This window comes from Lagenorhynchus albirostris, chromosome 7, assembly GCF_949774975.1.
Source record: "Lagenorhynchus albirostris chromosome 7, mLagAlb1.1, whole genome shotgun sequence".
In the NCBI taxonomy this organism is placed as follows: domain Eukaryota; kingdom Metazoa; phylum Chordata; class Mammalia; order Artiodactyla; family Delphinidae; genus Lagenorhynchus; species Lagenorhynchus albirostris.
Genome location: NC_083101.1, coordinates 66523081 through 66549911, shown reverse-complemented (window position 1 = coordinate 66549911; position 26831 = coordinate 66523081). Strand labels below are relative to the sequence as shown.

General features: G+C 37.1%; 1 protein-coding gene across 3 annotated transcripts in view; it reads right to left on the bottom strand.

The window, feature by feature from the left end:
- CNTLN (centlein) overlaps positions 1-26831 on the bottom strand; it is a 331029-nt gene that overhangs the window by 20346 nt on the left and 283852 nt on the right. For all 3 annotated transcript variants that reach the window (XM_060155107.1, XM_060155109.1, XM_060155108.1), the window contains exon 22: positions 26173-26358. In XM_060155107.1, coding sequence (XP_060011090.1) covers positions 26173-26358 — 186 coding nt within the window. The remainder of the gene's footprint in view (positions 1-26172; positions 26359-26831) is intronic.

Genomic DNA, 26831 nt, shown 5'->3' with positions numbered 1-26831 from the left:
ACTTTTTTTACATCACTATTCTTTATTTGTTTGAGTCCAGAAACTTTACTGAAACATAAACAGGGGATGACATATTAGATCAATTTTCCCTGGTTCATGTTATGTTCTTAGAAGTTTTTTATTTCTGAAAATTGTTTTTGGATTATAGCTTCAATAATTGTCCTGTTCCATCACTCCTTTTCTTCTTTGAAGACTCCAATTATACATGTGTTGAATCTCTGTCATTTGCTTCAGAAATCCTTTCTTCCACAGTATGTTTTGTTTAACTGAAGCATAATTAGAATGAAACAGTGCACACATTTTAAGTGATTAGTTTAATGAGCTTTGATAATTGTATGCTTCTGTGCAGCCAACACCCTGTTCAAGATATAGAACATCTCCATACTCAAGAAATTTCCCTGATACTCCTTTCTAGGTCAATTCCTCCCACATCCAGACAGCACTGCTCTGATTTATATCATCTTAGATTAATATTTCCTATTCTAGAATGTCATCTAAATGGAATAATACACTATGTACTCTTTCATGTCTGACTTCCTTTTCTCAACATGGTGGGGGTTTTTTGTTTTTGTTTTTTTAAACATTTATTTATTTTGTCTGTGTTGGGTCTTCGTTGCTGCAAGTGGGCTTTCTCTAGTTGCAGCAAGCAGGGGCTACTCTTCGTTGCGGTGTGCAGGCCTCTCATTGTGGTGGCTTCTCTTGTTGCAAAGCATGGGCTCTAGAGCACAAGCTCAGTAGTTGTGGAGCATGGGCTTTGTTGCTCTGCGGCATGTGGGATCTTTCCGGACCAGGGCTCGAACCCGTTTCCCCTGCATTGGCAGGCAGATTCTTAACCACTGCACCACCAGGGAAGTCCTAACGTAGTGTTTTAAATTAGGGATTCATCCATATTGTTTTGTGTATCCGTAACTTGTTCTTTTCCTTTTAATTTATATTAAATGCAATAAGTTCAACAGTATTTATACACACATACATTCATATAAAACCCAGAAATATATATATTTTTTCTGAGATAATTTTATTTATTTTCTTTTACTTCTTTGCTTTGTCTGCCAACTTGCTTTCATTTGTTCCCATGTCTCACCACCTTTTCTCTAAGTCCTTACATTTATTTCTACCTTAAACATGTGCTTTTTGGAGGAAATTATTTCATTAATATTTTTATTCACAGTAAAATATTTTCTTCTTCTCTGCAGCAACTATCTGTGGTGAAACTTCTTTTCCTGCCATTTATTTTTCCTGTTTCCTTCCTCCATTCTTATCCTAATCTATTTTTGTTGATACTATGTTGGTTCATTTTTCAGGACTCGTTTTTGAAAGAGAAGAGTTTTTCCGAGATTTCCTATTTGTAGAAAGTTATGTGGCAGAAGGGCCTGTGCTGTGCTGCAGGCTGGTGAAGTTTTATATATGAATCTAATATTTTTTCTGATGAATTCCATTAGCCATGTTATTTTGGTTATGGTTTGTTTGGTTTTTTATAATATAAGGAATTTTTTTTCTTGGCTGCTATGAGGAAAGCTGCCTCCTGCCGATACACCTTGTCTGCGTTATTCTTCATTAAGTCCTGCCTCCTCCTCTTCTCTGGAAGCAAACTAGTTCTAGGAAGCTCCTACACAAACAGATGCAGACTCATTCCACTATTGCAGACAGGTGATTAGGATGTGTACCTCATGTGGCTGTCATCGAAGACTGTATTCTTGCTTGATCTTTCAGAAGTCTACAGCACCTAAGTCTTCTCTCCCTGTTATCTTATTTTTGCTTCCTTTTGGATGTCTTCACCAATCTTACCTGGTTTTGGCTACTCTTCCATGTCTACTGAAATACAGGGTTTTAACTGTGACCTAGGTTTGCTGTAAAAAGGAACTGAATTTTTGTTTCTTATTCTCCTTGTCTGTCATGTGATTCCAAGGGAGAGAAGGGGAAATGATGATTTTATCCCTTTATAATCAAGGCAGAATTCTCCAAAGTGCATTTTCCCCTACTATTTTATTATAAAAAATTTCAAACATGCAGACAAGTTTAAAGAAACTCACAGTGCACAACCATGTACCCACTACCTATAGGCTACAATTAATTTTGCTATACTTGCTTTATCACATAGCTATCTTCCATCTTATTTCGTTGATGCATTTCAAAGGAAGTTGCAGACATCTGTACAGTTCCTCCTAAACACTTCAGCATTCACTTCTTAACTAAAGATCAATATTTATTTATAGTTCTCATTACTATTGTTTGAGGTAACATTTATATACAGTGAAATGTGTAAGTCTTAACTGTATGATTTTATGAATTTTGACAATGAAAACACTGGGTAACTCACACCCAGATCAAAGTAAAGGACATTTCTATCACTCCAGAAAGTTGGCTTGTGTCTTTTCCTAGTCAATCCCCATCCTTAGCTCCAAGAGGCAGGCAACAACTGTCTTTTTTTTTTTTTTAATCTCTATAGATTAGATTTGCCTGTTCTATAAATTCTTACAAATGGAATCATACAGTATGCATTATTTGTGTTTGGATTCTTTCACTTACAATGTTTTTGCAATTCATCCACATTGTTACATGTATAAGTAGTTCATTTCTTTGTATTGCTGACTTTTATTCCATTACATAATTATAACGTTGTTATACATTTTCCTATAGATGGACACCTGGGCTGTTTCCAGTTCTTGACTATTACGAATAAAACTGCTATGAATATTCCTGTGCATTTTGTGTGTATACACATGTTTTCATTTCTCTTGAGTAAATACCTAGAAGTAGAACTGCTGAGTCATATGGTAGGTGACTGTTTCATTTATTAGAAACTTCTATAGCTTTCCCTTAGAACTTGCGCCACCAATGGATGAAAATTCTCCATTCTCCACATTCTTTCCAACATTTAGTGGCTTACCTATTTTTTCTTGAATTTATTTCTAAGAATTGTATTTTTGATGCTATAGTAAGTTGAAAGTTTTTTATTTCATTTTCCAATCGTTTAGTGTTAATATATAAAAACTTTTGATTTTTGTATTTTGACCTTGTATCCTATGAAATGACTAAACTCTTGTTAATGCTAGTAGCTGTTTTATAAATCTTTAGAATTTTCTATGTAAAGAATCATGTCTCATCAGAGAAACGTACATCAAATTCACAATAAGGTATCACCTCACACCCATTAGGAAGGCTATTATTGAAAAAACAAAAAACATGTTGGCAAGGATGTGGAAAAACTGAAACCCTTGCACACTGTTGGTGGCATTGTAAAGTGGTGCAACTTTAATGAAAAACTGTAGGAGATATTTCAAAAATTAAAAAAAAAAAAAAAAAGAGAGAACTACTACATATCCAGGAATCCCACTTCTGGATATATGCAAAAGAACTGACAGCAAGGTCTTTGCACACTTAGGTTCACAACAGCACTGTTCACAATAGCCAAGAGTTAAAAGCAAGCCAAATGTCCACTGATGGATGAATGGACAAACAAAATGTGGTATATATGTACAATAGTATATTATTCAGCTTTAAAAAGGAAGGAAATCCTGTCACATGCTCCCAAATGGATGAACCTTGAAGACATTATGCTAAGTAAAATAAGCCAGTCACAAAAAGTCAAACACTGCATGATTCCACATATATGAGGTATCTAGTGTGACTACATCCACAGAAACAGATTTATCATTGTAAATAGAAATTTAAAAATAGTATTTTAAAATATATTCTTACTTGTAAAGTCTACTTTATTTTGTATGTTGACCTTGTTCTGAACTTGTTGCTGAATTATCTGGTTAGTTCTAATAGTTCATGACTTGATTCTCTTGAATTTCCTAGATCCACAAACATGTCATTAACAATCAAAGTTTAGCTGTATACGTTCAATTCATTTTGGGGAAGGAGAAGAGGAGTTGTTTTATAGTTTATGGATTTTTTCTTTTATCTTTATTAAGCCCATTTAAAAAATTTCTTTGAGTTTATTTATTTTTCTAGTATCTTGAGTTGAAAATTAAATTTTGGTTGAATTTCAAAGGTTTTGATATTTCACTGTAGTTTCATAAACTGACTTTTTATTTCCTCCTTAACCCAAAATCATATAGATGAGTTTGGAATTTCTAAGTGGATAGAAACATTTGGCCACTTATTTTGTAAAATCATAATTATATTATACCCTACTCAGGGTACATAGCCTAAATGATTTTTGCTTTTTTTGAACTTGTTGAACTTTGTGGGTGAATGTTCCACAGGGGTTTGCAAAGAAAGTAGCCTTGCTCACATTTTCTCTATTTGAATTGTTGATTTCTGAATATAATATAGATTAAATATACTAGAAGATAGTAAATACACTTGTGGATTCATTGATTTCCTTTTGTAATTTCACCAAATTTTGCTTAATGTTGTCAGGTACACAAAAATTCATGAATTTTATATTTTCTTTGCAAACTATCCATTTTTATCAACATGAAATTACCCTCTTTATCCTTATTAATGGTTTTTTCTTTAATTTTGTCTCAAAGTAATATTGTTATATCTTCTTTTTGTTAGCATTTACCTGGAACATATTCAATTGTGTGCTGGCAAACAAGCTCTTTTTTCAGGGGACAGGTATGACTTGTAATGCTTGTCAATTTCTATGGCATTAAGTACTTGTACCATGATTGATTTCAAGCAACAAACATGAAGGAGATGCTGGAAAGAGATACGCAAAATCGATTCTCACAAGCTGGTACAAGCTAGTTGCAGGATATCATAATTTTATTCTTTTATTGTTTTAGCTTTAGGGATCGTTATGTTTTAGGTGCATCTTTTTCACAATCTCATAGTCTCTTTTTCTTTTTTTAAAATACATTTCAACTTTATTACGTATATTGTGATTATTGGTATGTTTGGATCATCCTATCTTTTTTATTTACCATGTCTCTTATATACTGTTCCTCTCCTTTGTTCTGTCTTTCCTTCTTCCCTTCCTTCCATTCTTCTTCCTTGCTTGTGTTGAATTGATGGAGCTTTCTTTATTTTTTTTTAAATTTCTTCTAATTCTTTAAAAATTAAATACTCAATTCCTATTCTTGTGGTCACCTTTAAAACTTCTGAACATATATTTAATATTATTCAAGCATTTAATTTCATTAATTTAATAAACTAATATTATATTTTGAATCAATATCTAGAGTTTCTTATCCTCCACATGTTCCACCAAAGCAAAAAAGAAACTTAACTCTTCCAACCACCCCCTCCTCCTAACTTCTGTTACTGTAAACATTAACATCAACAGTTATGTAGGTTTTACTTGTGTCTTTGTTTTCCATTGTTTCATATGTTCTAAAGATTGACAGAGTCCCATTTGGGCAGAAAGACTTGAAGAAGTGAAAAGATAAACTATTTTAATATAAACAGGAAAAGAGCAGACTTTGAGAAAGAATAGGGCTTGCAGTATTCAAGGAACACCAAGAAAGTCAGTATGGTGAAAGAGGAATCAGTGAGGTGACATGTAGTAGAAAGTGAAGTCACAGAAGTAACAACAAGACTAATCATGGAAGCTTTGCAGGGCAGTGAAGACGTTTCATTCTATCGTGTAATGAGGAGTCATGAGACAAGTTTGAGCAAGGGAGTGACACGATATGTTTTCAGTTTTAAAAGAACCATTCTAACCAAAAAATGGAGAAAAAGATTGTCTGGAGCAAGAGCTGAAGAGGGAGATGAGCTAGGAGCATATGCAGAGGTACAAGCAAGAGGTAGTGATAACCTGGACAGTAGCAGTGTTGAAAGGCAGCAGAATTCTGGATCGATTTTCAAACAACAGCCCACAGGATTTGATGAGGGATTAGACATGCAATGTGAGAGAAAGAGAAAAGATAAGGATGATTCGAGGTTTGGGGCCCCACCACCCGGATGACTGGTGAAAAAGCAAATCCTGAGACAAAGAACACTATAACGGAAGTAAGACTGGGAGGAGTACAGATTCCAGTGGGTTGTAGGCTTAGTAATGAAAAAAAAAAGAGAAAAATTTCTTCAGGTTACTTCTGCTTTCTCAGTGAAATAAGAAGCTGAGATTAAGGCACTAAGGAGGGGGTAGATGCTAGAGGTCTAAGAAGATAGGAGAAAGGAATGTTGGGGAAACTTGGGGGCTAAATGTACTGGGAAAGTATAACAGTCTTACACAGAGTGTTGAGGTCCCACCTGAAGTTCTTGGTTATGAACTTAAATTAAGACCAATCAGCATGGTTGTGTTTTTCTTTAGAGACATTCAGCTGCTTGGGTCCAGAAGAAAAGTGGGTAGAGATTCAAAACAAAATAGGCATGGATTTTTTCCATGTGAATATGACAGAGGGACAGATGAGCAGACTTGAGGATATGTGTTAAAAAGTGACAATGACAGAACATGGAGTACTTGCTTCACGAGGAGGGAAGTGAAAGCATAATGGAAAAGAAGGGGGTAGTAATTAGGGAAAAGTGGTAAGGTCAATGAATTTCAGTTTGTAATCATGTCAGAGAATTGCTGGAGTGTAAGTACAAAAAGACATGGGGGTCAAAGAATAAGATGCTAGAAACAGAGATTCTGGAGTTGATGCAGTTATTGGTAATGACAAGGCCAAGAGTAATATTTCTCAATGGAAACACTTTTGGTATTGTGGAGATGACAATTTTTTTACTGTGTGGGACTAACCTTCACAATGCAGGATGTTTAGCATCTCTGGCCAATGGGCACTGCATATCAGTAGCACCTCCTAGTCAGTATGACAACCCAAAGCACCCACACATTTCCAAATGCTCCATAAGGTGGGTGATCCTTCCTTAATTCAGAACCAAGGGTCAGGGATATGATCATGAGACTAATCACTGGAACTGAATATGGTGAAGAACTGAGAGGCTAGGGTGCTGGATGACCTACATGGATAGGAGGTCATCCAAAATCATAACAGAATCATGTCAGAGAGAAAGACTGTGAACCAGGGGAAAAGCTGTATGACTAACCTTCTACAATGAGGTACAAACAGATTTGGTGGTGATTATATGTTCCAATGGACTTCTGAGATCTATTTCAATAATTTCTTAATCTTATGCATCCCAAGAGAATATCTAAATAGGGTTGAATAATATCGGGATTCCAGGATCCACCCTCACGTACCACTAGAGTGTCATTATAAAGAGGTACAACAGGGACTTCCCTGGTGGCGTAGTGATTAAAAATCTGCCTGCGAATGCAGGGGACATGGGTTCAAGCCCTGGTCCAGGAAGATCCGATAGGTTGCCGAGCAACTAAGCCCGTGTGCCATAACTACTAAGCCTGCTCTCTAGAGCCCATGAGGCACAACTACTGAAGCCTGCATGCTGCAACTACTGAAGACCGCGAGCCGCAACTACTGAAGCCCATGCACCTTGAGCCCGTGCTCTGCAACAAGAGAAGCCACTGCAATGAGAAGCCCACACACCACAAAGAAGAGCAGCCCCTGCTTGCTACAACTAGAGAAAGCCCACACGCAGCAACGAAGACCCAACGCAGACAAAAATGAATAAATAAATAAATAAATACACTTCATATATATATATATATATGTGTGTGTGTGTGTATATATATATGTGTATACACACACACACACACACACACACACACACACACACACACACACACACACACACACACACACATATATATGTAAAGAGGTATGACAAATGAATGGGTAAAGAAGATGTGGTACTGGGGCTTCCCTGGTGGTGCAGTGCTTGAGAATCCGCCTGCCAATGTGGCGGACACGGGTTCGAGCCCTGGTCCAGGAAGACCCCACATGCTGTGGAGCCTGCGCTCTAGAGCTCGTGTGCCACAACTGCTGAGCCCGCATGCCACAACTACTTGCCTCATGTGCCTGGAGCCCATGCTCTGCCACAGGAGAAGCCCCCTCAATGAGAGGCCCATGCACTGCAATGAGGAGTGGCCCCCACTTGCTGCAACTAGGGAAAGCCCATGCGTAGCAACAAAGACCCAACGCAGCCAAAAATAAATAAATTTTTAAAAATATTTCAAATAAATAAATAACACCTGAAATGATCCTTATGAACAACAACAACAAAAAGATGTGGTACATATATACAATAGAATATTACTCAGCCATAAAAAGGAATGAAATAATGCCATTTGTAGCAACATGGATGGACCTAGAGATCATCATACTAAGTGAAGTAAGCCAAAGACAAATATCATACGATATCGCTTATATGTGGAATCTTAAACAATGATACAAATGAACTTACATACAAAACAGAAACAGACTCACAGACACAGAAAATAAACTTATGGTTACCAAAGGGGAAAAGGGTGAGGGATACATTAGGAGTTTGGGATTAAAATATACACACTACTATATATAAAATAGATAACCAACAAGCACCTACTGTATAGCACCTACTTGATACTTGATATCAAGTATCAAGATACTTGATATCTTGTAATAATCTATAATGGAAAAGAGTGTAAAAAAAGTATATATATTTTTAATATATATTTATGATTGAGTCACTTTACAGTACATCTGAAACAAACTCTACATTGTAAATCAACTATATTTCAACAAAAATTTTAAAAACCCATAAGTTAAAAAAAGAGGTACCAAAATGAGGTAGAATCAAACGTTACATAGCACACATACGAAGCAGTGCTGTTACTAAATAATGTCCACTATATACTTTCACGTCAAATGCCTTATTAATAGTTCTTTTCACAAGAAAAAATGTTTGTACCTATGTATGATGATGGATGTTAACTAGTCTTATTATGGTGATCATTTTGCAATACATATATTGAATCATTATGTTGCATACCTGAAACTAATACAATGTTATATATCAACTATATCTCAATTTTTAGAACTGTTACAATTTTAAATTACAGTATTTGTTAGGAAAAAAGGGGACAATATTAGGATAGCTATAGACATTTACTCATTTAAAAGCAGTAATCCTGTATAAATATGCATATCATCAATATTGCTTCCATCCTTTACTTGTCAACTATAGGCAAACTAATTCAAAATACTTTGAACTGCCATTCTATGAATAGGATACATATTAGTTTTTAGCAATGTTGCCATCAGCTGGCTAAAAGCAACATAGGTGTATTTGGGGAAAAAAAAGTCTCCAGTATTACAAAATGTTACGTTATTTGGTTGAAATATATTTCATGATGCTTGAATATTCCTCTTCCCTTCCCAATTATACCTTTCAGATACATAGTACGGTCTCATTGCATTAAGTTCATTGAAATGTTTTACCTTCCACCCATATATCCAAGTTAAGTTTTTGTTTTCATATTATCACACTTGCCTTTTGTATATATGCTGGGCCTCTGCTTGTTTTCCACTCTGGGTGCCACTTCGATCTGGATTTTATTTTTATTTCCCTTCCATCTACTGCAAAATTGCCTTCTCTTATTAGTTCAAGATACGCTCAATTCTTCTCTAAGCAACTTTTTTTAAACATCTTTATTGGAGTATAATTGCTTTACAATGTTGTGATTGTTTATGCTGTATAACAAAGTGAATCAGCTATATGTATACATAAATCCCCATAAACCCTCCCTCTTGTGTCTCCCGCCCATCCTCCCTATCCCACCCCTCTAGGTGGTCACAAAGCACAAAGCTTATCTCTCTGTGCTGTGCAACTACTTCCCACTAGCCATCTATTTTACATTTGGTAGTGTATATATGTCAATGCTACTCTCTAACTTTGTCCCAGCTTACCCTTCCCCTTCCCCATGTCCACAAGTCCATTCTCCACATCTGCATCTTTATTACTGTCCTGCCCCTACGTTCATCAGAACCATTTTTTTTTGGATTCCATATATATGTGTTAGCATACGGTATTTGTTTTTCTCTTTCTGACTTACTTCACTCTGTATGACAGACTCTAGGTCCATCCACCTCACTACAAATAACTCAATTTCATTTCTTTTTATGGCTGAGTAGTATTCCATTGTATATATGAGCAACATCTTTTTTATCCATTCATCTGTCGATGGACACTTAGCTTGCTTCCATGTCCTGGTTATCATAAATAGTGTTGCAATGAACACTGTGGCACATTACTCTTTTTGAATTATGGTTTTCTCAGGGTATATGCCCAGTAGTGGGATTTCTGGGTCTTATGGTAGTTTTATTTTTAGTTTTTTAAGGAACCTCCATACTGTTCTCCATAGTGGCTGTATCAATTTACATTCCAACCAAAAGTGCAAGAGGGCTCCCTTTTCTCCACACCCTCTCAACCATTTATTGTTTGTAGATTTTTTGATGATGGTCATTCTGACTGGTGTGAGGTGATACCTCATTATAGTTTTGATTGGCATTCCTCTAATGATTAGTGATGTTGAACATCCTTTTATGTGTTTGTTGGCAATCTGTGTTTCTTATTTGGAGGAATGTCTGTTTAGGTCTTCTGTCCATTTTTGGATTGGGTTGTTTGTTTTTTTGATATTGAGCTGCATGAGCTGCTTGTATATTTTGGAGATTAATCCTTTGTCAGTTGCTTCGTTTGCAAATATTTTCTCCCATTCCGAGGGTTGACTTCTTGCTTTGTTTATGATTTCCTTTGCTGTGCAAAAGCTTTGAAGTTTCATTAGGTCCCATTTGTTTCTTTTTGTTTTTATTTCCATTTCTCTAGGAGGTGGGTCAAAAAGGATCTTGCTGTGATTTATGACATAGAATGTTCCGCCTGTTTTCCTCTAAGAATTTATACTGCCTGGCCTTACATTTAGGTCTTTAATCCATTTTGAGTTTATTTTTGTATACGGTGTTAGGGAGTCTTCTAATTTCATTCTTTTACGAGTAGCTGTACAGTTTTCCCAGCACCACTTATTGAAGAGGCTATCTTTTGTCCATTGTATATTCTTGCCTCCTTTATCAAAGATAAGGTGACCATATGTGTGTGGGTTTATCTCTGGGCTTTCTATCCTGTTCCATTGATCTATATTTCTGCTTTTGTGCCAGTACCATACTGTCTTGATTACTGTAGCTTTATAGTATAGTCTGATGTCAGGGAGCCTGATTCCTCCAGCTCTGGTTTTCTTTCTCAAGATTGCTTTGACTATTCGGGGTCTTTTGTGTTTCCATACAAATTGTGAAATTTTTTGTCTACTTCTGTGAAAAATGTCATTGCTAGTTGATGGGGATTGAATTGAATCTGTAGATTGCTTTGGGTAATACAGTCATCTTCACAATGTTGATTCTTCCAATCCAAGAACATGGTGTATCTCTCCATCTGTTAGTATCATCTTTAATTTCTTTTTCATCAGTGTCTTATAGTTTTCTGCATACAGGTCTTTTGTCTCCTTCAGTAGGTTTATTCCTAGGTATTTTATTCTTTTTGTTGCAATGGTCAATGGGAGTGTTTCCTTAATTTCTCTTTCAGATTTTCCATCATTAGTGTATAGGAATGCAAGAGATTTCTGTGCGTTAATTTTGTACCCTGCTACTCTACCAAATTCATTAATTAGCTCTAGTAGTTTTCTGGTAGCATTTTTAGGAGTCTCTATGTATAGTATCATGTCATCTGCAAACAGTGACAGTTTTACTTCTTCTTTTTCTTTTATTTTTTTCTTCTCTGATTGCTGTGGCTAAAACTTCCAAACTATGTTGAATAATAGTGGTGAGAGTGGGCAACCTTGTCTTGTTCCTGATCTTAGTGGAAATGGTTTCAGTTGTTCACCATTGAAAATGATATTGGCTGTGGGTTTGTCATATATGACCTTTATTATGTTGAGGTAGGTTCCCTCTATGCCTACTTTCTGGAGAGTTTTTATCATAAATGGGTGTTAAAGTTTGTCGGAAGCTTTTTCTGCATCTGTTGAGATGGTCATATGGTTTTTATTCTTCAATTTGTTAATATGGTGTATCACATTGATTGATTTGCGTACATTGAAGAATCCTTGCATTCCTGGGATATACCCCACTTGATCATTGTGTATGATCCTTTTAATGTGCTGTTGGATTCTGTTTGCTACTATTTTGTTGAGGATTTTTGCATACATGTTAATTGGTGATATTGGCCTGCAGTTTTCTTTTTTTTGTGACATCTTTGTCTGGTTTTGGTATCAGGGTGATGGTGGCCTTGTAGAATGAGCCTGGGAGTGTTCCTCCCTCTGCTATATTTTGGAAGTGTTTGAGAAGGATAGGTGTTAGCTCTTCTCTAAATGTTTGATAGAATTCACCTGTGAAGCCATCTGGTCCTGGGCTTTTGCTTGTTGTAAGATTTTTAATCACAATGTCAATTTCAGTGCTTGTGATTGGTCTGTTTATATTTTCTATTTCTTCCTGGTTCAGTCTTGGAAGGTTGTACTTTTCTAAGAATTTGTCCATTTCTTCCACGTTGTCCATTTAATTGCCATACAGCTGCTTGTAGTAATCTCTCATGATCCTTTGTATTTCTGCAGTGTCAGCTGTTACTTCTCCTTTTTCATTTCTAATTTTGTTAATTTGAGTCTTCTCCCTTTTTTTCTTGATGAGTCTGGCTAATAGCTTATCAATTTTTTTATCTTTTCAAAGAGCTAGCCTTTAGTTTTATTGATCTTTGCTACTGTTTCCTTCATTTCTTTTCCATTTACTTATGCTCTGATCTTTATGATTTCTTTCCTTCTGCTAACTTTGGGGGTTTTTCTGTTCTTCTTTCTCTAATTGCTTTAGGTGTAAGGTTAGGTTGTTTATTTGAGATATTTCTTGTTTCTTGGGGTAGGATTTTATTGCTATAAACTTCCCTCTTAGAACTGCTTTTGTTGCGTCCCACAGGTTTTGGGTCGTCATGTTTTCATTGTCATTTGTTTCTAGGTATTTTTTGATTTCCTCTTTGATTTCTTCAGTGATCTCTTGGTTATTTAGTAGTGTATTATTTAGCCTCCATGTGTTTGTATTTTTTACAGATTTTTTCCTGTAATTGATTTCTAGTCTCATAGTGCTGTGGTCAGAAAAGATACTTGATACGATTTCAATTTTCTTAAATTAACCATGGCTGGATTTGTGACTGAAGATATGGTCTATCCAGGAGAATGTTCCATCAGCGCTTGAGAAGAAAGTGTATTCTGCTATTTTTGGATGGAATGTCCTATAAATATCAATTAAGTCCATCTTGTTTAATGTGTCATTTAAAGCTTGTGTTTCCTTATTCATTTTCATTTTGGATGATCTGTCCATTGGTGAAAGTGGGATGTTGAATTCCTCTACTATTATTGTGTTATTGTCGATTTCCCCTTTTATGGCTGTTAGCATTTGCCTTATGTATTGAGGTGGTCCTATGTTGGGTGCATAAATATTTACAATTGTTATATCTTCTTCTTGGATTGATCCCTTGATCATTATGTAGTGCCCTGCTTTGTCTCTTGTAATAGTGTTTATTTTACAGTCTATTTTTGGGACTTCCCTGGTGGCACAGTGGTTCAAAATCTGGCTGTCAATGCAGGGGACACAGGTTCGAGCCCTGGTCCAGGAAGATCCCACATGTCGCAGAGCAACTAAGCCCATATGCTACAACTACTGAGCCTGCGCTCTAGAGCCCACAAGCCACAAGTACTGAGCCCACATACCTAGAGCCCATGCTTGGCAACAAGACAAGCCACTGCAATGAGAAGCCCGCTCACTGCAACAAAGAGCAGTCCCCACTCACCACAACTACAGAAAGCCCTCACGCAGCAATGAAGACCCAACACAGCCAAAACTAAATAAATAAATAAAGTCTATTTTGTCTGATATTAGAATTGCTACTCCAGGTTTATTTTGAGTTCCATTTGTATGGAATATTTTTTCAATCCCCTCACTTTCAGTCTGTATGTCTCCCTAGGTCTGAAGTGGGTCTCTTGTAGACAACATATATATGGGTCTTGTTTCTGTATCCATTCAGCCAGTCTATGTCTTTTGGTTGGAGCATTTAATCCATTTATATTTAAGGTAATTATCGATATGTATGTTTCTATTACCATTTTCTTAATTGTTTCGGGTTTGTTTTTGTAGGTCTTTTCCTTCTCTTGTGTTTCCTGCCTACAGAAGTTCCTTTAGCATTTGTTGTAAAGCTGGTTTGGTGGTGCTGAATCCTCTTAACTTTTGCTTGTCTTTACAGGTTTTAATATCTCTGTTGAATCTGAATGAGATCCTTGCTGGGTAGGGTAATCTTGGTTGTAGGTTTTTCCCTTTCATCACTTCAAATATGTCCTGCCACTCCCTTCTGGCTTGCAGAGTTTCTGCTGAAATGTCAGCTGTTAACCTTATGGGGATACCCTTCTATATTATTTGTTGCTTTTCCCTTACTGCTTTTAATATTTTTTCTTTGTATTTAATTTTTGATTGTTTGATTAATATGTGTCTTGGCATGTTTCTCCTTGGATTTATCCTGTTTGGAACCTCTGAGCTTCCTGGACTTTACTGACTATTTCCTTTCCCACGTTAGGGAAGTTTTCAAATACAATCTCTTCAAATATTTTCTCAGACCCTTTTTTTCCTCTTCTTCTGGAACCCCTATAATTCAAATGTTGGTGCGTTTAATGTTGTCCCAGAGGTCTCTGAGCCTGTCCTCAATTCTTTTCATTCTTTTTTCTTTATTCTGCTCTGCAGTAGTCATTTCCACTATTTTATCTTCCAAGTCAATTATCCATTTTTCTACCTCAGTTATTCTGCTATTTAATCCTTCTAGAGAATTTTTAATTTCATTTACTGTGTTGTTCATCATTGTTCGTTTGCTCTTTAGTTCTTCTAGGTCCTTGTTAAACGTTTCTTGTATTTTCTCCATTCTATTTCCAAGATTTTGGATCATCTTTACTATCATTACTCTGATTTCTTTTTCAGGCACACTGCCTATTTCCTCTTCATTTGTTTCGTCTGGTGGCTTTTTACCTTGCTCCTTCATCTGCTGCATATTTCTCTGTCTTCTCATTTTGTTTAACTTACTGTGTTTGGGGTCTCCGTTTTGCAGGCTGCAGGTTCGTAGTTCCTGTCGTTTTTGGTGTCTGCCCCCAGTGGGTGAGGGTGGTTCAGTGGCTTGTGTAGGCTTCCTGGTGGAGGGGTGTGGTGCCTGTGTTCTTCTGGGTGGGGCTGGATCTTGTCTTTCTGATGGGCAGGGCCATGTCCAGTGCTGTGTTTTGGGGTGTCTGTGAACTTAGTATGATTTTAGGCAGCCTCTCTGCTAATGGGTGGGGTTGTGTTCCTGTCTTGCTAGTTGTTTGGCATGGGGCGTCCAGCACTGGAGTTTGCTGGCTGCTGGGTGCAGCTGGGTCTTAGCGTCGAGAAGGAGATTTCTGGAAGAGCTCTCGCCGACTGATATTAGCTGGGGCCAGGAGGTCTCTAGTGGTCCAATGTCCTGATCTCAGCCCTCCCACCTCAGAGGCTCAGGCCTGACACCAGCCCAGAGCACCAAGACCCTGTCAGCCACACGGCTCTGAAGAAAAGGGTGAAAAAAAGAAAGAAAAATAAATAAATAAAAATTTTAAAATCATAATAAATAAATAAAAAGAAAAACATTATTAAAATAAAAAAGTAATAATAATTTAAAAAGAGCAACTAAACCAGTAAACAAATCCACCAATGATCACATGCACTAAACACTAAACTAAGATAAACATAAAAATTAGAAACAAATCAGCCGCAGACAGCAAATCCCAAGTCTATAGTTGCTTCCAAAGTCCACTGCCTCAATTTGGGATGATTCGTTGTCTGTTTAGGTACTCCAGAGATGCAGGGTACATCAAGTTGATAGTGGAGATTTAATCCGCTGCTCCTGAGGCTGCATGGAGAGATTTCCCTTTCTCTTCTCTGTTTTCACAGCTCCTGGGGTTCAGCTTTGGCTTTGGCCCCACCTCTGCATGTAGGTTGCCCTCACGCATCTGTTCCCCGCCCAGACAGGAGGGGGTTAAATCAGTGGCTTTTTAGGGGGCTCTTGCTCATTTAGGCTGGTGGGAGGGAGGGGTACGCTAGTTATAACTGGAATGAGGGGTGAGCTTGTGGCAGCAGAGGCATGATGCTGCAACAGCCTGGGGCACGCCATTTGTTCTCCAAGGGAAGTTGTCCCTGGATCACAGGACCCTGGCAGTAGCGGGCTGCACTGGCTCCCGGGAGGGGAGGTGTGGATAGTGACCTGTGCTCGCACACAGGCTTCTTGGTGGCGGCAGCAGCAGCCTTAGCGTCTCATGCCCATCTCTGGGTTCCAAGCTGATGGCCACAGCCTGCGCCCGTCTCTGGAGCTTATTTAGGCAGTGCTCTGAATCCTCTCTTCTTGTGCACCCCAAAACAATGGTCTCTTGCCTCTTTGGCAGGTCCAGAGTTTTTCCCAGACTCCCTCCTGGCTAGCTGTGGTGCACTAGCCCCCTTCAGGCTGTGTTCATGCGGCCAACCCCAGTCCTCTCCCTGGGATCTGACCTCCAAAGCTCAAGCCTCGGCTTCCAGCCCCCACCCGCCCTGGCGGGTGAGCAGACAAGCCTCTCGGGGTGGTGAGTGCTGGCCGGCACCAATCCTCTGTGTGGGAATCTCTCCGCTTTGCCCTCTGCACCCCTGTTGCTGCACTCTCCTCCGTGGCTCCAAAGCTCCCTCCACCCACCCACCCCCGTCTCCACCAGTGAAGGGGCTTCCTAGTGCGGGGAAACTTTTCCTCCTTCACAGCTCCCTCCCAGAGCTGCAGGTCCCATCCCTACTCTTTTGTCTCTGTTTTTTCTTTTGCCCTACCCAGGTACATGGGGAGTTTCTTACCTTTTGGGCAGGCTGAGGTCTTCTGCCAGCGTTCAGTAGGTGTTCTGTAGGAGTTTTTGCACATGTAGATGTATTTCTGATGTATTTGTGGGGAGGAAGGTCATCTCCATGTCTTACTCCTCCGCCATCTTGAAGGTCCCCCCCTAAGCAACTTTAAAACTCCCAAATTGTGCAAAACTTTTAAAATACTCCAATGTTAAAAACAATAGAAGCTTTAAAAAGTTTCACTCTGCTTGCATCAGTTGAATAATGGCTATCACTTATTGTCAAGGTAAGTAAAAACACTGTATGGCACAAAATAAGCATTCAATGAATGTTAACTGAATTTCTAAAAATTTATGTCAGCCTTCTTAAACTTCTTGGAATATCATGGGCTAGGAATTGTCCCAATATTTGATTGTATTTTCAAAGTAAAAGTACTTTCTTAGATTTACATCTCAACTTAAAGTCACTATGTTTTTCAATATTATAATATAATTTATTGTAAGCAGTGAGCAATAGTGTTAGAGTGAAAGACAGCAAGCTATTTCATTCCAGTCTTATTAAGATCTAGTTTTCCAGTCTTTATAATGAGTCTTGATCTGTGTTAGCAAACTACAAAAAGTTTTGAATTTCACTGAATCATAATGGACTGATTAGATTTTTCAGTAAGATTTGATTATTATGATGAAGGTTATAACTGGCTGCTCCAATACTGTGGAGTCACTCCTACCATCATAGTTTCTTGGAGAAGTAAAGTCTTTTTTTTTCACAGCTTCCTAAACAGCTTTATCAAGATACAATTTACATATTTTAAAGTTCACCCACTTAAAGTAATGTATTTTTATTAAAAACGTGTCTTTAAAAACAGCTGTCATTTACCTTTCTTATATAATGATAGGACAGAAAGAGTTAACTCAAATAGGATTTTATTATAACACTGTTTAAAAATCATAATTAAGAAGTGATGTCACCAAAATATAGGATGGGAGATCCAGCCTCTATCCCCCCACAAATATCAACAATTAGACAGATATCCACAAACAAAAATAGCTCTGGAAGAGCTCAGGAGTCCACTTAAGAAATTTCAGCAACAAACAGTGGAGCAAAAAACCTGAGAATAACTCCACACAAAGAAAAAGAAGGACAGTTTCGTTTTGCCTGCATCATCGCATACCCCAGGGTGGCACTGCTCAGTGACAAGGGGGAACTGCCCAGTTCAAAAGAGTTCCCTCGCTGAGAAAGGGAGAATGAGGTGAGGAACCAACTTCCCCAGTTTTTCATATCACTGCATGAAGGACCCACTTCAGTTTCACACCACCCAGAGACTGACAAAGCTAAGACAAATAAAGACAGGTTGGAGCAAGGAAGAATGCCTGGGGCTCCCAATATCAGCTATGCAGCAAGAGCAGCTGTGGTTTACAGCTCTGTGCAGGATCCCAACAGCTTTCGCCACTGAAGAAACCAAAGCCCAGGACAGCTGCCATGAACCCCCTGCAGATTTCACCACTGTGATTTCCCCCCACCGGTTCACCTTCACGGATGCCACCTGACTGACTCCCTCCCTGTCCCCAACTGGACCCTCCAATCTGCACTGGAAGTCAGCTTGGCCTTTGCAGCTGCAGAAGTGCAAGATGCCAGCCTAGACCCCTGCAGCTGATCCACTGCCGTGCATGCATTTGGGGCTAACCCCTTCAGCTGTGGACCAGTTCGCCACTGGTCTGACTCCTGTCACTGGCCTCCAATGACATGCAAGTGCCTGTGGTGAGGCCCTGTAGCCATAGAACTACATGTTGACAGCTAAGGCCCCCACAGCTGTTTGTGGGCCCAGATCTGGTTCTGTCTCCTCTCACTGGCCTGCACCGCTGGGCTCACCTGCAGCTAGCCCCTCCACCTGAGCACCTGCACGCCAACACCCAACTCCTGTCACTGGCCTCTTCTGCCATGTGGAACCCTACATTAAGCAAAAAAAAAAAAAAAAAAAAAAACTCGAAAAAATAATCTAACTTTACACCTCAAGGAACTACAAAAAGAACAAACTAAACTCAAAGGTAGTAGAAGGGAGGAAATAACAAAGAGAAGAGTGGAAATAAATTGAGACATAAAAGACAATACAAAAGATTAGTGAAACTAAGAGCTAGTTTTTTAAAGAGAGAAACAAAATGGATAAACTTTTATCTAGATTTACCAAGAAAAAGAAGAGAGGACTCAATAAAATTAGAAATGAAAGAGAAGATATTATATCTGATACTACAGAAATACAAAGGATCATAAGAGGATAGTATGAACTATTATATGTCAACAAATTGGACAACCTAGAAGAAATGGATAAATTCCTAAAACATACAACCTACCAAGACTGAATCATGAAGTAACAGAAAATCTCAACAGATTAATAATGAGTAAGAAGACTGAATCAGCAATCAAACACCTTCCAAAAAAGAAAAGCCTATGACTTGATGGCTTCACTGGTGAATTCTACCAAATAAAGAAAAATTAAAGTCAATCCTTCTCAAACTCTTCCAAAAAATGTAAAAGGAGAGAACACTTTCAAACTCATTTTATGAGGTGAGCATTAACCTGATACCAAAGCCGGATAAGGACACTACAAGAAAAGAAAACTATAGGCCAATGCCCCTGATGAATATAGATGCAAAACCTCTGAACAAAATACTAGCAAACTGAATTCAACAACACATTAAAAGGATCATACACCATGGTGAAGTGGGATTTATTCCTGGAATGCAAGAATGAGTCAACATACACAAATCAATAAATGTGATACACTACATTAAAAGAATGAAGGATAAAAATCATATGATCATCTCAATAAATGCAGAAAGGCCATTGGACAAAATTTAACATCCTTTCATGATAAAACTCTCTACAAACTGGGTATAGAAGGAACATACTGGAACATAACAAAGGCCATATAATACATGCCCAAGCTATCCTCACACTCAACAGTGAAAGGCTGAAACCTTTCCCTCTAAGATCAGGAACAAGAGAAAAGTGCCCACTCTCACCACTCCTATTCAACACAGTACTGGAAGTCCTAGCTAGAGCAATTAGGCAGTAAAAAGAAATAGAAGGCATCCAAATCAGAAAGAAAGAAATAAAATTGTCTCTGTTCGCTCATGACATGATCTTTTATAAAGAAAGTCCTAAGGACTCCATCAAAAAGCTGTTAGAATTAATCAACAAATTCAGTAAAGTTGCAGGATACAAAACCAACAGACAAAAATTAATTAGTTGTGTTTCTATACACTAAGAATTAAACATGTAAAAAAGAAATAAAACAATCCCACTTATAGTGGCACCCAGCACAATAAAATTTTAGGAATAAATTTAACCAAGGAAGTGAAAGATCTATACACCAAAAACTACAAGACACTGATGAAAGAAACTAAAGAAGACACAAATAAATGGAATGATATCCTGATTAAAAGAGTGAATATTGTTCAAATGTCCATTCTACCCAAAGCCACCTAGAGATTCACTGCAACCTCTATCAAAGTTCCAATGGCATTTTTCACAGAAATAAGAAAAAAACCCCAAATTTGTATGAAACTACAAAAGACTGAATAGCCAAAGCAATCTTGAGAAAGAACAAAGCTGGAGGTATCACATTTCCTGACTTCAAACTATATACAACTCATATAACTTAATAACAAAACCCCAAATAATCCAATTTAAAAATGGACAAAGGACCTCAACAGACATTTTTCCAAAGAACACATACAAATGGCCAACAAGTTAACGAAAAGATGCTCAACCTCACTAATCATCAGAGAAACGCAAATCAAAACCACAAGATATCACCTCACACCTGTTGGAATGGCTATTATCAAATAGACAAGAGACAACAAATGCTAACGAGGATGTGGAGAAAAGGGAACCATTATGTACCATTGGTGGGAACGTAAATTGGTACAACCACTATGGAAAACAGTATAGAGGTCCCTCAAAAAAATTAAAAATAGAACTACCAGCAATCCCACTTCTGAGTACATATCCAAAGGAAATGAAACAGGATCTCAAAGAGACATGCATTCCCATGGTCAGTGCAGCATTAGTTGCACTAGTCAAGACATGGAAGCAACTTAAGTGTCCATCAATGGATTAATGGATAAGGAAAACGTGGCGTGTGTGTGTATCTGTGGATACACACACACACACACACACACACACACACACACACACACACACAGGAATATTACTCAGCCATGAAAAAGAAGGAAATTCTGCCATCTGTGACAACATGGATGGACCCTGAGAGTATTATACTAAGAGAAATAAGTCAGACAGAAAAAGATAGGGGCTGAGGGGTGGGGGAAATGGGATGTTGGTCAAATGGTACAAACTTCCAGTTATAAGAACAAGTTCCAGGGATCTAAAGTACAGCATAGTAACTATAGTTAACAATACTGTGTTGTATACTTGGAATTTGCTATGAGAGTAGATTTTAAATGTCCTCACCATAACAATAACAATAAAATGGTAATTATGTGAGGTTAAAGATGTGTTAACTACCCTTATTGTAGTAAACATTTCATAATATATACATGTATCAAGTCACCATATTGTATAGCTTAATCTTATACATTGTTATATGTCATATCTCAATAAAGTTGGAAAAAATAGAAAAAAATCATAATAGAGTAGATCAGTACCAAAGCATTAACAATTGTACCTATTAAAAATAAAATTATAATGCTCTACAAATGTTCTCACTAAAGAAGCAAGAAATTTACATGCCAAAATCATCATACTAAATCTTACTAAGCAAGTACATATTGATAATTAAATGATTTAAGCTTCTGGCTGAATGTTGTTCTTTGGCTTGTATTTATTTATCAGCTAACAAAAGCTATCGAGAAGATGGAGTTGAGCATATGACTCTCACATACAAGCACATTAACAAGCCTATATCAGGGTTCAATCAAACTGAGCAAATACTTCTAGAAATTTCCCTTGTGTGTTTTATTCAGTTATTAGGAGAGTTTAAAGCCTGAGCTCTGCCACATATACCCAGCCCAGATGCTCAAAGCACTTGATTTTACTCCAGGGCAAAATTCCATATTCAAGACTAGATCTAGAACAGATGGCCACTCCTCTTCTATAATCTGGTTGTGCCCTATGCATAAATGAAAAGAGTAAAGGGAACACAGATTCCATAACATGGTCAAAACAAACATTATTACTATTAATACTACTAATAATATTTATTAAATACTTTTGTGTACTTGATACCCTAATAAGCTCTGCACAGAATGAGTCCTGGTGATCATAATGTTCCATGTAGGAACTATGCACATTCTTTAACTATGCTTGTTAAGCAATGTGCATAGCTCTTGCCTTCACAGAGGTTTCAATCTGAGCAGTGATTATGTGTCCTGTACCATTCTTAAAGCAGATGTAAAATCAATTCTTCAAGAATTTAGTGAGCCCTATTATGTGCCAGTACTTTGGGTAAATGAATGACAATACCCTAACTTCAAGTTGACTATAATAATCTACTTGAAACAAAAAGAACAATATGACAGTTTGCAGTTATGTGTTAATTTATATGGTATATACAATAATTATTCAGGAGATAAATGATAGGCATACTACTAGCTGACACTCAGATAACACTGAGCATATTGGGCAATGTTTGAGCTTTATCTCTGTTAACTTATTTAAATCCTCACTTTAGGTATGTCCCATCTTTACACTAATTCTATAGATGGGGAAACTGAGACACAGAGGATTAAGTCACTTGCCTGAGATAACAGAACCAGAAACTGGCAGAGTAGGGCCCTTTCCCCTTAACCACAGAGTTAAAGAAATGATTCAGGAAAGAGGAAGGCCCTGAGCTAAATCGGAAGGGTTTAGAGCGAAGAGCAAAGAGAGAAGGATATGTGAAGGAAGAAGGAAAACTTGAGGAAAGGCAAGACTGAACACAATCTGGGTGAAATTTGGAGAGTAGTGGGAAAAAAAATTAGATTCTAAACAGAATAGGGTCAAATTATGGAAGGTCTTAAATTTTTAAAAAGGTGAAAGCTGAGCTGTAATGCAGTAGTGTTTAGGACGTCACTGATGGTATGTCACTGAAGATGGCAGCTCCTGAGCATTTCTGCCCAGTCCTAGGGTGGGCTATACGTGTGAGGAAGAGAAGGATGACAGTAATCTCCTTCTTCAGACCCAAATATCCAGTCTTTGCCAATGTTTCTGGTTTGGGCATTAGTTTGCTTGTGGCCCTTTATTAGCGAAATGGATTAAGCAGTAGAAGTGGTACCATTATCAAATACATATTGACCCTAAAACAAAGTTAAGTAAAACAAATGTCAAATTACCATTAGAAGTTATGAGTGGTAAAAGGTGCTATTAAATACCAAACTGATAAATATTTTGTTATATAGATTCAATCCATAAAAGCAATGTTGGGCTTTAAAAAAAAAACATTGTTTTCAAAACAGTATTAATGCATAATATCACCTAGTTGTTATATGCAGATTATTGGGTCTCACCCCAACCAAGATTTTGATTCAATAATGCCCGGAATTATGAATTTTATTTAAATGTAATAGAATCTGTTGATTCTAATGCAAGCAATCTAAATACCAAACTGAAACAACATGGAAAATTTCTGAAAGAGTACTAAAAATGTTTTATCCATATCTGCTATCATTCTCTACTATAGGACCTTTAATATGTTACTCAAATTAAAAAGTCATGAAACCATGGCAATCCTGAATTTATCTACTAGGACATCTATACTCTATATCATTGTTGGTGAAATACATGAAGGATTAGTATGTTACTCTCGAACAACTAGAGATGAGACATTCACTATATCATTAAATACTATTCATATCCTTGGACATGAATAGTAAGAAGTTTGTTTTTTAAAAGATAATTTTTGCCAAACTACTCTATGTGAAGAAGTACACCCATTACATTATCATAAAGGTCATGAAATTTCAACAAGTCTATAATAATCAGATATCTAATCATAAAATTCATTTTTCTATTTTAAAAACTTCTGGTTATCAATTCTTTTTTAAACAGGACATGTTCAAGGAATACTTTAGGAAAAACCATAATTAGCATTTGAGTAAATCTTATAAATGTGCATTTCATATTTTATATATTGGCTAACAGTACAAAAAATGCAACTCTAAGCTGAATATAAAACATGGAAAACAAAGGTTTATGAAGCTAAAAGTCATAATAAAAATAGCTCTATATCATGAGCAAAATAACGACAATATTCAATGAGAGTGCTTATCATAAGTTAAACAGTGAGACTATTCAACAAGCATTTGGAAGGAATGACATTTTAAATCTGGAAAAGGAAATATGATTAAATTTATAAATTTAAATTAATACTCTGCAATCATTTAGAGTCCTCTGAGGCAAGCATTATTGGTCTGACTTTATACCATTTGAAACCTTCATTGAAAGAGATAAAATGTTTTATTCCATTCATTTTGTAGATATTTTTTAAATGAGAAAACTCCCAAGGTATCTATGATTTCCAAAGAAACGAAGTAAGGGATTTGTTCTAAATGGGGTACTATTAACACTGGCATAAAATGTTGTAAGCTGTTATTTTTAGAGGAATAAAAAAAAATGGTACTACACATAAGATCCAGTTATTTGCCATCTTATATTCAAGTTATAAGTCCAGGAATGTTAATTCTTATAAATAAGATCAATACCTAAGGGGGTAAATGCTTTTAGAACACTAACATATTTATATATATAATAATTATATATGCAGCAAGTCTAGTTGAGTAGTTCAAATAATAGTAGGGTTATTTGAGAAAGAAGACAGTAAGTGTTGATGTTATTTTATTCCATAGAAGGACATTTAAACTTTAATTTTATAATCCATCAATTAAAAATATTTATATATTTAAATAAGTTTCTACTGTTATGATAGGCAAGTTTTTAATAATATATGCCAGCCAAAGGAACAAGTAGTGGGAAGAACTCAATCTCATCGAAGATTGGTTTAGAAAAAAAGAGAACATTGCAACTTCAGGAGATAAAAGGGGGAAAGTAAAGATTTACCCTCCCACAGTAGTCCAATTATCTTAATTCTTATTTTTAAAGGCCAAAAGGGCTTTTATTAAAATTTCATATTCCTAAGAGAAATTCAGTTTGATTAGTTAGTGATCATTATTGCATGCCATCTCTTTGCAAGTCACTATGGTACATGCTGTGGAGGTAGAGATTAATAAAACGTGGTTCTTGACTTTAAGGAACTCATCATAATTTATGTAATGGAAACAGATCCGTTTGCTGACTATAATACGAGGCAGAATAAAAGGCACTAAACAGGGGTGCAAACAACTCACAGTGGGATTGAAATGAGTGGAGCAATCACCAGGTTCCCCCCCTCAGTGCCTCATATCTCTGAAACTAGAACTGCTCCTCCTGAGTTTTTCCAGAATAGTTAAGGGAGGAATACTGGCTGACCATGTGGGGCAGAAGTACAGGCCAGAGGTCTAAAAATTCCTTATAAAGACTTTCAAACAAAACACCCATTTTAGCCTGGTATTCTCCTCTCCCCCACCACCCTTGGCTTTGGTGGTTCCTTGTGCAGCCAATGCCAGAACCGTTCTGGGAGTCTTCAGTGGTCAGATAATTTCCAGATGGTACACCCTTTGCAGACACTTCAGCTTGTCTTCCTTTTGTCCTGCTAGATCATTTACCATTCCTCTATCCATTCCATGTCTGATAGGTCATGGGCTGGGGTGCAATGTCTCTTAAGTTCAATTATCATGGAGCAAGTTTCTGGTTGTTCTTGCTTTGATGATTTTTAAAAGGAGAGTGGAATGAAAATGACTCAATTCTTTTGTCTTAAAATCTGTCTTGGGACTTCCCTGGCGGCGCAGTGGTTAAGAATCTGCCTGCCAATGCAAGGGACATGGGTTCGCGCCCTGGTCCAGGAAGATCCCACATGCCACGGAGCAACTAAGCCTGTGCGCCACAACTACTGAGCCTGCTCTCTAGAGCCCGCAAGCCACAACTACTGAGCCTGAGTGCCACAACTACTGAGCCCGCATGCCGTAATTACTGAAGCCCTAGCGTCTGGAGACTATGCTCCGCAACAAGAGAAGACACCACAATGAGAAGCCTGCACACGCAATGAAGAGTAGCCCCCGCTCACTGCAACTAGAGAAAGCCCACCTACAGCAACGAAGACCCAACACAGCCAAAAATAAAAATAATCAAAAAAACAAAAAAATAACCCACCCGTCTTGATTATGTGATTACCACAATTTCATAACTAAACTGACATTAAGGAAAGAATATAATAATAGAGTGGACATTTTTAAAATCAAGCTATAAAAACAAATCTGTTATAGAGAAAATTTGAACAGTGTGGCAAGTAGGGGAAGACGCTTTGTGGTTTAGGAAAGCAGAAAGGAACTTAAACGTACTTCCCAAATCATCTGAAGTAGGCCACTGCCCACTCTGCCTGAAGTAAAGTACAAGTTAGTAAAGCAGAAAGAATTCAAACCTTCACAAATATGGTGAACTCTTCCACTTTCTCATTGGCTAGCAGCAATTTCTTCTGTGCACCTTCTAGGGCCTGCTCACTTTGCATTGCTAATCCTTGAAGATGCTTAGATGCTGCTGTTTCAATTTCTGCCATAGCAAATTCAGTCTCATTTATTTTTGATATGAGGAAAGTAAGCTTGAGATCCTGCAAATGACCAGTAATCATAGAATAAAAAAATATTTCTTAAACAGATTTGGATGTTAGAGATGTCATATAAGGAAAGGGTTTCATTACTCTCTCTGTATCTTGTATTCATTTTTATTTGAGTAGAATTGATGGTTGTTTTTGTTTATTTTCAATGAATATCCTACACACACATTATCATATATTTATCATCAAAATGAGTTTATGCTTTTTAAAAATTATAAATCACTAAAAACATGGAAGCCATTTTAGACCGAAAGATTTCATATGTCAAATGGAAGTATTTAATTAGCTTATAAGTTTAGGTGGACCTAAAAATTTATATCCACTTATATAAATGCCAGTTAACAATAGTTTTCATTTATTAGAAATTACCAAGATAAGTAAATCTGTCTCTCTAATACAGCATTACCTTTAATAGTAAACAAATTCTTAGTGTTTTATGTAGAGATATAAATGTTCTTTGCAGTTAT